Source organism: Trachypithecus francoisi, unplaced genomic scaffold, assembly GCF_009764315.1.
Source record: "Trachypithecus francoisi isolate TF-2019V2 unplaced genomic scaffold, Tfra_2.0 Contig01440, whole genome shotgun sequence".
Classification (NCBI taxonomy): Eukaryota; Metazoa; Chordata; class Mammalia; order Primates; family Cercopithecidae; genus Trachypithecus; species Trachypithecus francoisi.
Genome location: NW_022681431.1, coordinates 11,868,096 through 11,881,688, shown reverse-complemented (window position 1 = coordinate 11,881,688; position 13,593 = coordinate 11,868,096). Strand labels below are relative to the sequence as shown.

The following is a 13,593-nucleotide window of genomic DNA, read 5'->3' as shown; positions in this document are numbered from 1 at the left end:
AACACATGTATGAAAAAAAATCACAGTCCAATTATCACCCATGAATGTAAATTAAAAGCAAAAAAATACAAATTCTTCCAGAGAATATAAATGAACACTCTAATACACTTTATGTGACTAGCATAACATTGATACCAAAATTCAGCAATTTTTTCAGTATGAAAAAATCACAGTCCGATATCACCCAAGAGTGTAAAATAAGAGTAAACATTCTTCAATATATAAAAAAGATACTATTTCTAAGTTAGGTTTATTCAAAGGTTGCAAAGTTAGATAAATGTTCACAAACCAATTGATTTATTTGACAGTACTAATAAAGGGGGAAACATTTTAATAAATAAGGAAGTATTTGATAGAATTCTTAGAAACTTGAAAGAGAACTAGTGGACTTCCTTAATCCAATCACTAGAATGGATGATCTTGAAAGCATAAGGTAGAGAAAAAGAAGAAAATGAGCATAGAAAAATTTCATACATACAAACTTTAAAGACTTGGTGATAATGATGTATCCGGTTATGTTTATGGACGTAACAAATGTACCTCTCTGGTGACAGATGTTGATAGTGAGGGAAGCTGTGTTTCCTGTGTTTACAAACTTTATATACATGGAATTATATAACCAGAAGTTGTTGTTTAAGGATGTGTATTTAGGAAACAAAACTACAAAGAAAAGTAACAAAATGATTATGATCAAAGACAGATGAATGCCCAACCCTTAGAGAAAGAGGGGAGTTCAGACTGAAAAGAGGCAGGAAAGCAGATGTCTGGGTCTATTTCTTGGCCCTTATTGTATTACATGAGTGTTCATTTTATAATCAGGTTTGCCTTTATATTTACATGTTTATTATATTTTACAAACAAAAAGATGGTGTTAACAATAATCTTGAAAGCCAATGGCTGTGTATGGTCATGTTGTAGGGCAGTGCTCTTAACCTTTGTTATGCTGCAAATCATTCTGGCAATCTGATAAAGTCTATAAACCCTTTTTCTGAGTGTTTCTAAATTCATTCATAAAAGGCATAAGATTTAAAGGAAGCTACTGATGGTGGCATACAGTTGTCAAAATATTATAAAACAATTTATGATGTAGTAAAGTATCTGTTTATTAACCTCTGAAATAATAAGTTCTAACAGTGGATCAGTAACTACCAAAATTTCAAACAAATGATACTCATGTGGTAATTGGAGATACATCCAACAACTGCAATGAGATATTGAAGTATTTGTAATTTATATTGGTGACAAAGTCATGGAATATTGCTCATAGTATTATGGTTTATAAGCCATACATTCCCATAATTGTAGAACATTCTACACTTTAGAATTTAATGAAAATAAAAATGTAATTTTTTCCCATTCAAGTTTAGATTTAGGACCCTAGCTATAGTAAAAATTGTTATCCTCTAGGGTCTGTCTTCTTGGTGCAAGGACACTTCTGAACTAGGAAATGTTCCTCAGTCTGTCTGAGGCTTTTCCTGATGGTTAGATAAGAAATAGCACTGAAAGGGCACCGAACCCACTAACACAATGCCCTGAAAAAAGCAAGGCTTGGGGGATAAAGTTGAATTTTGATACAGTGGTTTCAACAAACAGTAAGTTGAGACAAGCTTCCACTGTATGTATTTTGAACTTCTCCAGCTACCTCCTTATCCTGCTAAAATACAAATTTCATGTAATATACTGTAAATTTGTATCACTAGTCCTCCAAGTTAAAAATTTTGAGAAATACTTTTTAACAGTGCTTATCAGAATTAATTCAACCTTATTGGATGATAACTAAAGAAGAAAAAGCGTCGGTCGAATCAAAAGATTAGGTATAAAATAACACATAGAAGTAGAAGTATACATAAAATGTATACTTTCAGAAAAAGAATATAAAGAGTCAAATTTAGGGTACTCTTAATGCAATTAAAATATAGACTGCAAAAAAACTAGTTATGAAACAGAAAACCAACTGGGATAAAAAAATTTTCAAAGAGACATAAAAATGCCACTGAATACTTTTAAATGTCACTATGAGTAACAGAATTAACATTGCTAAAGTGTTTATATTAAGATACAGAGAATAATCTTGAAAAACTTTCCCAGAATTAACAAGAAAAATGACCCAATATGCAATATAATATGGAGATCACACAGTAGAGATATTTTGTATAAATAATTTACATTTCTGATTCAGAAACCAGAAAACTGAAACAAAATAAATTTTAAAACCTAAAACAATAGAAATATTTATTAAACTGAAGAAAAAAACCAATGAGTTTCTTCACAGAATTGGAAAAAACTGCTTTAAAGTTCATATGGAACCAAAAAAGAGCGCGCATTGCCAAGACAATCCTATGTCATAAGAACAAAGCTGGAGGCATCACGCTACCTGACTTCAAACTATACTACAAGGCTACAGTAACCAAAACAGCATGGTCCTGGTACCAAAACAGAGATATAGACCAGTGGAACAGAACAGAGTCCTCAGAAATAATACCACACATCTACAGCCATCTGATCTTTGACAAACCTGAGAGAAACAAGAAATGGGGAAGGGATTCCCTATTTAATAAATGGTGCTGGGAAAATTGGCTAGCCATAAGTAGAAAGCTGAAACTGGACCCTTTCCTTACTCCTTATACGAAAATTAATTCAAGATGGATTAGAGACTTAAATGTTAGACCTAATACCATAAAAACCCTAGAAGAAAACTAGGTAGTACCATTCAGGACATAGGCATGGGCAAGGACTTCATGTCTAAAACACCAAAAGCAATGGCAGCAAAAGCCAAAATTGACAAATGGGATCTAATTAAACTAAAGAGCTTCTGCACAGCAAAAGAAACTACCATCAGAGTGAACAGGCAACCTACAGAATGGGAGAAAATTTTTGCAATCTACTCATCTGACAAAGGGCTAATATCCAGAATCTACAAAGAACTCAAACAAATATACAAGAAAAAAACAACCCCATCAAAAAGTGGGCAAAGGATATGAACGGACATTTCTCAAAAGAAGACATTCATACAGCCAACAGACACATGAAAAAATGCTCATCATCACTGGCCATCAGAGAGATGCAAATCAAAACCACAATGAGATACCATCTCACACCAGTTAGAATGGCAATCATTAAAAAGTCAGGAAACAACAGGTGCTGGAGAGGATGTGGAGAAATAGGAACACTTTTACACTGTTGGTGGGATTGTAAACTAGTTCAACCATTATGGAAAACAGTATGGCGATTCCTCAAGGATCTAGAACTACATGTACCATATGACCCAGCCATCCCACTACTGGGTATATACCCGAAGGATTATAAATCATGCTGCTATAAAGACACATGCACACGTATGTTTATTGCGGCACTATTCACAATAGCAAAGACTTGGAATCAACCCAAATGTTCTTCTGTGACAGACTGGATTAAGAAAATGTGGCACATACACACCATGGAATATTATGCAGCCATCAAAAAGGATGAGTTTGTGTCCTTTGTAGGGACATGGATGCAGCTGGAAACCATCATTCTTAGCAAACTATCACAAGAACAGAAAACCAAACACCGCATGTTCTCACTCATAGGTGGGAATTGAACAATGACATCACTTGGACTCGGGAAGGGGAACATCACACATCGGGGCCTATCATGGGGAGGGGGGAGGGATTGCATTGGGAGTTATACCTGATATAAATGACGAATTGATGGGTACTGACGAGTTGATGGATGCAGCACAGCAACATGGCACAAGTATACATATGTAACAAATCTGCACGTTATGCACATGTACCCTAGAACTTAAAGTATAATAAAAAAAAAAAAAAAGAAATGAACAGCAACTGAACCTCTGATGATGAAAGAAAACTATTATAAAGACGTAACATTGGAAAAAAAAAAAAAAACACCAAATCCTCAGTTTGAAGAAACTCACTAGGTAACATGATAATGGAAAGAGAACATCACCCAGGAATAAAATAATGATTTGTTTTGATTAAGTAGTAATTCTAAAAGCATTTAAGCCAAAACCTAATGACTTTTAAAAAGGATGTTATTTAACATCAACAAAAATCAGGCTTCGTTTTTTTTTTTTTTGACGTTAAATATAAGCATCTACTTTAATAGTCATGAATACAAAATTGTGATTTAAAAAATCCAATCAACCTGCTATGTGTGCTATATTAATATCATATTAATTTATTATTAATAAAATAAATATTTTTATAAATAACATTTAATAATTTATAAATAAATAAAAATTAATATTAATTAAAATATTTAAAATATTTGGCAACAGAAATACATTCTCATAAATACAACTTAGAAAGTTTTATGTGGATGCATTGTTACAACAGGAAGAAATTACTCATAGAGGTGACTTAGCAAATCAATAGATATATCAAAATAAAGCAGCCAAGAAAGTGATAGTTCAAAAGGATTTTTAGTGAGCATTGAAACCATTAAAGAGTTTTCTAATTAAACTAGTTGATTGTGTTCATGCCCCTTTCAAAATACATGACAAATACATGTGTATATAATAAAACCATAGGACAGGAGAAAAAATAATTTTAAAAATCTTAAAGATTTTAAAGTTAAGGGATTTATGTGGATGGAAACAGAATAAATATAGCCTAAACATCAGAAATAAATGCTCTGTCTTGGAAAGTCTAACAATCTGAATTTGGGACAGATATCTCACTGAGGTCTACCTCATCTCCTGTGTATATAGAATAAATTTAGCTCATCACCTGAGATCAAAATCCTAAGGATTTCTCTGTTTCTGCCAACAGAAGATGCAGGAACATGAAAAGGAGGACAGAGATTTCCTCTAGATACCTACACTATATATCAGACAGAGAAGGGGGAGGGTCAAGGAGAAGATGATGAGGAAAAGCAGCTCTCTCAGGAAATGAGCTCCCTCCTCAGGGTAAAATGTTCCTCATCATAACAACTGGAGGTGGGTCCCCACTCTGGCTCCTTCCCACCCTGAGGAGCTATAGGCAGACCTACCTACCTGCCCATAGAGCTCCCAGCCAGATTCCTCCATCAAGAGAAATATCAGTAGGTACAATAGCACACACAAATGCAGAGAAATCCCATGTGAACTAATCCAGCTCTACCAATTCCACATTCAACTAAGGATCACATATCCTGAAGAAAAGTGGTACAACAGAATACAAGTGACATGGTGATAGAACAGAACAAACCAACTCAAAAGAAACATAATTCAAAGAATAGAACTGAATGTACAAAAATAATCAGTCATATTCTTAGAGAGTTTTATAGGGATATTACATTTTTCCATTAAGTTGAGGATTCTATGAAAATGGAAGAGTCCTAAAGTAAGAAAATTTGTGAAATTAAAATAACATTACAAATATAAATGTTGCAGAAATTTTTTTGCATGTGCAGTGAAAACAAAGACATGGAAAATACAATTAAAAGGTATTAAGGAGATTTGGGGGATAAATATTGTGGATTCAGTGTCTACAGAACAGAAATCTCAAGAAAAGAGAAAAGAGGCAATGAAATCTCATGTAATACAAAATAAAGGCTTGGAAGAGGAGAGCAATTTTCTCAGGTTAGATGTGTAATGTTACCTACAGAAGACCACTGAGGAGTCATCGCAGTCAGGAGGGCTCCATCCTTCCTCACATTGACACTGGAGCTCATGGTCACACACCTAGGGTAGCAATGATCCTGTTACTGTCCCTGCTAGACTGACCACAAACTCAAATCCCTAATCATCCATAATAAAGTTCATGCCGAAAAAGGAATAACCCCCGTCTCCAGACTTCCATCTATCTACACAAAGTATGAATGAATGAGAGGCATTTCATGAATGATTCTCAGAAGAAATTTCTCCTTGAACCATGCTATTGAAGGCTTGGATAAACTTAGTAATTCTCATCATTTAGTGCTGAAAACATTCCTTTAGCTTTCTTATGACTGACCTAGAATGTCATAAGATTCAGAGAGCTTAGGGAAATATATTTGCAGAACTTACAGCATGTCCTTTGCATTTGGATGAGCAATTGGTTGATTTGTAGGCTTTCTCAATATCCACACATTCTGCATTAATGCAAACCTGAAAGTGATGTAGAAAACATAAAGCTTCATCCTGTCTGAATGTAGATGAGAAAGTTGAGGTCTGTGTGAAGAGGCTAGCAGATATTGTTTAAGGTGGCTCTGCCAGGAGGCTGGTGCAGAGGAAGGGAAATAGAGATGGGCTCTGTTGCTTACATTATCCTCTTAAACCAACCCAAAAACGTTGATAAAATTGATCTAAGCATTTATGTATTTTTAATAAATCCAAACAACTCTATATTCCAGAAGCAATGACTATGTAAGAAGTTCAGGGATAAGCAATAATGAGATGATCTTAATACCAGGGGACCCTGAAACACCTCAATTCTGCCCTAGTCCCAGTACCTTCCTCCCTTAAGACCCAAGCACCGCAACACTCATGCCAGGTCATGTGATAATGTCTCAATGTCTTGAAAGTCTTTTAGTATCTGAAACCTGGAAAACCCAATTAAAGATTATATTTTATGTAAAATTCCTTGCCCTTGATGCTGGCATATATTTCAGGAAAAATTGGGGTAAGGAAGAAGTTTAAATATTGTGGGTACTTCTTATAGGGAAGACCTAATATTTTAATGTCAATAAACTTTGCTAAATTTTTATTTTCAGCTCCAGGAGCTCAGAGACCACATCAATCTCATTCACTTTTTTATATTTACTTTTTAAAACTGCATGAGCAATACCCACACTGAACCACCAAGATAATTTTGGACTCACCATTGAATAAATTTACCTTTGAATAGCAAAATCAGTTTAAGTAAATAAGATAGTGTTTTTAGGACTGGCTTTACCACAGTGAAAAATCAGGGGAGCTCTTTGGTCATGTGGATATCTTAGTGAGATAAATAGGGTAATTCTAATCTCTTAGGAGAGACAAACCTCCTCATTGTCAAAGTTCGTGAGTTGGTTGACCCTGGCTAAACAGTGCTTGTACTTGAGATAAGTTCATTATATTATTAATGATATACAGGTCTGTTAAATGAAGCCCAGTATCACATACACTGGCACTTTCAGTGAGTTTTCAGACTTCGTCTACGAAAGTTAAACGGATGCTACCATGTGTTATCTGCAGGTCAATATGATACTGTTCTTGAAATCATGACTGTGAGAGTCAATGATTTCCAAATTTCACCATAGTGTTTGAGAATGTTAATGTCAATGCTTATTCCTGCTATTTACTAGGTTCTGTACCATTTTCATTTCTGTGTTCCAAAATCAAACTCTGTGGGTTCTATTAAGGCATGGTGAACCCCAAAATTGGGAAACAAGGCAAGTAGTGAATAACCAAGGGGCAAAACAACAAAACACATCAAAGTAAGAAACACTATTTTGAGTGAAAGCCACAATTTCAACTTACCTTGTTATGGCCACATTTAGTTCCATTGGCCACCATGCCTATTTCTTGACTTGTGTCTTCAGGATCAAATGTTTTACATGTCAGGAAAGTCACTATCCGTCCTTTCCAGAGCAAATTATCCGACCCACCTTGACAGAACAACTTCCCACACATGGTATCGCTGAGGAAAAAGCCAAAATTTATTGCAGGATTCAAACTGCAGTTTTATATAAATGCAAATCAGCTCTAGGACTATGGATACTTAACCGATGTATTTTTCCCTGTAGCTGAGACTTTAGTTGTTCTTTAGACTCATTTTCCCTTATTTCTCAGTAATAGGATCCCTGAACAGTACATTATTGCTCAAATAAACAGCATTACCCAGATCCCTGTACACCTAATTTTTGCCAGTTGCCTAAGTGCTGGCTCATGAGAAAAAAACAATCTTAAGCACAAATTCTAGAAGGTGGCCTTAAATGAGGAATTATCTTCTGTTTCTCAACATTTTCTCATTTTTGCTGATTGGAGTATGATGGCTGGAGAAGCCATCATAGGCCTAGAGAAACACTTGGAAATGAAGGTCATGTGAATGATGGAGCTAGAGATAAAACATGGATTCCTAACATCAAGGAGGCATCTGAGACATCAATTTCTATCTTGTTTCAGATAGGTTACTTATTTATTTCTACAACTGGCTGCAGAATAATTCCACCAAAAGAAAGCCCAGGTCTCCACTATAATTCTGTCAGAACAAAGCTGAGCCTGCCTTGACACTGCAAGGCATCAAGTGGAGTTTACTCAAAGAACTGTCTCCCTGAAGGTGCAGATTCAACTGCTCAACATTCAATCAAGCCATTCATTTACTGCCAACAGGACTAAAAGACAATAATATTGAAGTCAATTGCTTTATGCAAAATTCAGAAGAGGGCTGTGAAAAAGTATCCCGAAAGTGATGGCATCAGATTTTTTGATATCTCTTGGCTGTAGAAAACACGTTTGAGGAGTGGAGAAAGGCATATATTCTCTCTAAATGCAACAGTGTGTTTTTCTTGAATCATTTAGGTAAAGCCATAAAGGATGGCTTTAGGGCACAGGGAATTTCAGGCTAACTCTTCACTATAGCCAATGACTACTGTGAAGTGACTAAGAGGGCAGTTTGTGGGGTGAAGGAGCTGCTTGAGCCACTAGCTGCAGAAACTAATGCTCACGCAGAATTATGTGTGTGTGCAGAGGAAAGATGGCGAGGCCCACTCTCTTCCCATTCACTGCCTACAATTGCTCTTCCTCTGGCCCTCACATGCTGCCTTTTACATAATTTCCTCTTTTGAATCTGCCCTGATTTCCTATAAAAAAGAGACCACAAGACCACAGAAAATGATTGTTCTTTAGGAACAGATTCTCCCAAGAGATAACTCTATATCCAAAGCATAGTTTGGTAATATCTGTCATTCAGCGAATTCATGTCCAATAGACAAATTTTGGGAAATGTTGATCTTGTGCAATCTCTTGTTATAAATTACTCTGCATGTGTAAAATTTGGAGCAGGTACAAAGAGTTTACTATAACTGAATTTTAAAAGCCACCTTAAAAATGCAGAATTAAAAATAAACCATAGAAAAATCTCAAGTTCATCCGGTGTGCTGTTCTATAGTGTTTTCCCAGATAATCAGTACTAAAACTAACAAACTCTTCATGTGAATTTTCAATAAGAAAGTATTTTCTTATTGTATTTTTTCTTTATGTAATTCTACTGAAAATTTAAAACTGTTCAAGCACTGCATCTGTTATTCCTCTGGGGAGATAAATATTTCTACTCTGAATCTTACAAGGAAAAACGTGAGACTGAGAAAGCATCTGATTTATACGGGGAAATCCCTGGACAAATTTCCAACCAGACCCATTCATTGTTGCCTGTTCCATCATCAACCATTCATTCTATCCAACAATGACTCTGGTGTCATCTGAAGCAACCACCATGAGATACTTGAACAAAGAAGCCATTTCTTATTTGTCTTTTCAGACTCGGTACCTAGCCCACATCATGGCACATAGTAGTTACTCAATAAATGTCAAATGATTGATGGCCAAATGCGCTTTCCCTTTAACTGGAATAAATTAGAATGTGCAGCTGGAAGTGCACCATTGCTCTAGTCTGTGAAGCAGGAAGGTTCAGACAAGGCCACTTACTTTGCTTTGCAGGGAATGACTGTGTCGTCCACTCTGCGACAGTACCCATACTTTGACCCACCTTCATTCCTGTTGTAACATGACTGATCTGCAACCTCAGTTCCTGGGACCAGGATCAGTCAGTAGGGAAAAGAAAATCGATTTTTGAGGTTCAAGAGATATTTGAAAAGAAAAGAGACTTTTAAAAATTCAGTGCTGGCAAGGGATTTATAAAATATAAAACAAGCAAGAAAAAACTACTATTTTAGCATAATTCCATTGACCACTCCTAGAAACATGGGTGTAGTAATTTGGTATCAAATGAGCTGGCTGGAATTATGAATAATCTTTTAAGTAATCTGTTACTCCACAACAAATTCCTACTATGTGCCAGGTACAAAAATAGGCATCACATATTTCATGTCTCAAGTAATCTTCCTCAGATCTCTATCAGACAAAACACATTAGTTAAGAGCTCAGGCTTTAAGCAAGACTGAGTAATTGCATGAACATGGGCAAATGTCTTAACCCCTGAGTTTTCTCATCTGTAAAATGGTATAGAATTTATATGTGAATATATATATTTAACATATTTACACATATATAAAATGTATATATACACATTACATATAACAGTACCTACCTCAGAGGTGTTTTGAAGATTAAATCACTTAACACAGGTGAGTCACTGAGAACAGGGCCTGATCAGCAGTACATGGTTGACAAATACTAGCCATGCTTATTGCCATTCTCAATTTATTAATAAGGAAACAGAATCATGTCGAGTCACAGAGACCTATGTTCCTTCTTGGTGCTGAGGTGCCCCCTCTTCAATAACAATAAGTTATTCTGTCCTAAACGTTTGGAAATTTTGAGTCTAGCCTTTGACAAACAGCAAACTAAGTTAAAATAAGCAGACACCTATGAAGATACTGAATTGTTTTTAAGAAATACTTTTAAACCTACTATGATGACTTATAAACTCAAAACATTTTAAATGAATTTCATGTTTCAGTATGCAAGATAAAATTAGTTTTGTTACCTTTTTTATTATTTGTATCTTAGTAAAATGTATTCATTTTAATGTCTACTGTGTAGATATTTATACAATATCTACACAGAAGAATCATTAGTTATGAATAATCAGGGAAAAGCATTAAATTCCTAATCTGAGATTTCAAAGTTATTGCTGCTAATATTGTGGAATGTATCATTCATATATCTGGCATCATGCTGTTTTATAACTTCTTGCCAATTAACAATTTAGCTGTCCTTTCCCCAGGCATTAAATTTTCTAAAGCATCACAGCTGCAAGAATTGTACTGAAATAATACACTTTATTTAATCAGTATATTTTGGATTTTGAGATGTTTTTCAATTACTATCATTAAAAATGCTGGCTGAAAAATAGTCGTAAATATTTGAGTGCAATTGCTAGGAGAAAGAGTAAAAAACAATTATTTTTAGATTTTGTGCATGCATTTTTCTCTTGGTAAAAATGATGCTAATTCGTATATTTACCAGCAGTGTAGGAGGGGAGTTGTTTGGTTATGTTTTCACTGACACTGAACATTAACATCTGTAGCAAACTTTTGCCAATTAGCAAATGTAGAAGATTAACTTGTTTTCATTTAGGTTTTGTATATTGCTAATGAGTTAAAATGGTTTTAATTTTATGGGACATTTGTATTTCTTCTTCATGATGAATTGTCTGCTCATGCCTTAGCCACATTTTCAATACTTGGAACTACAATTGATTTGTGGGAATGATTTGATGCCAAAAAGAATGATTTTTAAATTACTTACAAAGTTGCAAGACTTTTCAAATTTCCCAGATTAATTTAAAATAAATGGGTAGTCCTCTGTGAATTATAAAATTTGGAATTTTATTTAGGCAAATTGTTTTCTCTGGCCTTTTGTAATGGCTATATTTAAAAGTATGGCTTAAGAGGTCTACTCCATTTCATGATCAGATAAATACATTCAATGTTAATTCAATAGACAATTTTGAGCTTTTTACTAAAGCCAGGTACTATGCTGGGAGGCAATGGGAATACAACTGTGAACAATGTAGACAATGTCCCTGTTCCAGGAAGTTTACAGATTTGCTGAGGAGACTAATCGTAAAGTCCGAAAAAGGAGGGTAACAGTTAATATTGTTTGCAGTTAATATTTACTACAAGATAATAAAGGCGAAGCTCAGAACTTCACCTCTGTGCTAAAGATTTTTTCTCCTGGTTTTTGCCATATACTGAAGTTAGCCAAGGAAACATGAGCCTCTTAACCAACAGTCAATTTTGTTTCCACCTTTTTAACCTTGCACATCCATGAACTGGAGACAGGATGGCTGAGGCCTGGTTCCAGGACACCAGTGAGCTTGCTGACGTACTAACGGCATTGAGCTTTGCTCCTCAAATTGTGTCTCAACCCACTGTAGCCAAAGACAGAAGTTTACAGGGAGGTTTTTCTAGGGTCTTGTCTATTTATTTCCCAGGTTTCTTGTTTTCACAGTGCATTGTAGGTCAGGAATTTTTGTTGATTTTCTGAATCTTGTTTTAGCTGTATTTTCAAGAATTATGAAAAGTTTCTGCTATGCAATGACCCCTTTCAAATAATTTTAGGAATATGTAGATTTTCTCTATTTTAATAAATACTGTTTCAGTCATTTAAGTAGGAATCTGAAACTGTATTAGGAAGGGGGTATGGCAATTATATACATGTACACAATACACATCATATCCAGAAAGTTCAAATAACTGGTTTTTAAAAACTTGCTGTTTTCAACTTAAATTTTATATCCTCTGACCAACATCTCCCCACCTCCTCCCTGTCACCCCCTGGAAACCAGCCTTCTACTTTCTACTTCTATGCGTTCAACTTTTTTAGATTTCACATATAAGCTAGATCACTTATATGATCTAAAATTGCCTTTCTAATAAAGTTATTTAATACTATGTAAATTGCTGTTTAAGTTTTCAGATATCTCTCTAATCTTTTATTTTTCCAAGTTTTCTTCTTGGTGAAATTAGAGAATATGGTCTCTAAAATTTTGGTGTTATGGACAAAGTGACCATTTAAGAACTTTCACTTTTCTGTATTGCCTTTCTGCATTTCCAGAGTAGTTCTTTTCCTTTTTCCACCTTTCCTTATTTCTGTCCCATCCCCCAGTGCTTCTGCCACACCTGCGCGCGCACACGCGTGCGCACACACACACACACACACACACACACAGATTTCCAAGGGTTCATGATCTTAGGGTTGCCAGATTAAAAAAAAAAAAAAGACACCCAGTTTAATTTGAATTTCAGATACACAAATAATTTATTTTAGTAGGAGCATACCTGAAATATTCCATGGGATAAACTGATGCTAAGACAAAAAGCTTCGTTGTTAATTTGAAGTTAAAATTTAATTGGTCCATCCTTATTTTTATTTGCTAAATCTAGCAACTCTAAAACCAACCTCAAATCTTAAAACCTTTCCATGATTTTGAGTTCGAAGTTTCTAAGAATGGTCCTTTGGCCATGGTTAAACACTGTCATGTGAAATTTGTTTTCCTTCGCACATGCAAAAAAAGAGATTTTTCTTCCTACCTGGTCCCCACAGCTCAGTGCACTGCTCCTGCAGTGTGGGGCACGCCCCCATCAAGCAGTAGCCCTTCCCGTGATGGCAAGGGAAGCCATTGACACAGAATCTATCATCAGGACAATTACCAGATTTACCGTCACACATTTCAGGCAGGTCACACTCATCTTTTGCTGGTCTGCACACCATCCCAGCCTTTTTAAACTGTAGAAAAACAAAAATAGAAGGCTTTTTGTTTTCCCTACCTGCTTTACCCTGATACCTCAAATTAACACAAAGATTTTTCCATTTGGACTTTTTGGGCATAGTAGTTTGAGGTGTCATTTCGCTGAAGCTTACATTGTCATTATAAATTAAAGCCATCATCTGCTATATCACTTCTATTAATATTGGTTAATGCCCTAAGATTTTAAGCAATCAATATTTCTGAATTTGTACCA

General features: G+C 35.2%; 1 protein-coding gene across 3 annotated transcripts in view; it reads right to left on the bottom strand.

Moving 5' to 3' along the window:
- ADAM28 (ADAM metallopeptidase domain 28) overlaps window positions 1–13,593 on the bottom strand; it is a 57,802-nt gene that overhangs the window by 8,651 nt on the left and 35,558 nt on the right. For 2 of the 3 annotated variants that reach the window (XM_033228872.1, XM_033228875.1), the window contains exons 14-18: window positions 13,162–13,357; window positions 9,590–9,692; window positions 7,424–7,583; window positions 5,990–6,070; window positions 5,587–5,665 (exon numbers count right to left, since the gene is read on the bottom strand). In XM_033228872.1, coding sequence (XP_033084763.1) covers window positions 5,587–5,665; window positions 5,990–6,070; window positions 7,424–7,583; window positions 9,590–9,692; window positions 13,162–13,357 — 619 coding nt within the window. Of the gene's footprint in view, window positions 1–5,582; window positions 5,666–5,989; window positions 6,071–7,423; window positions 7,584–9,589; window positions 9,693–13,161; window positions 13,358–13,593 lie in introns of all 3 variants that reach the window. The other variant, XR_004441173.1, reaches the window with a different exon arrangement.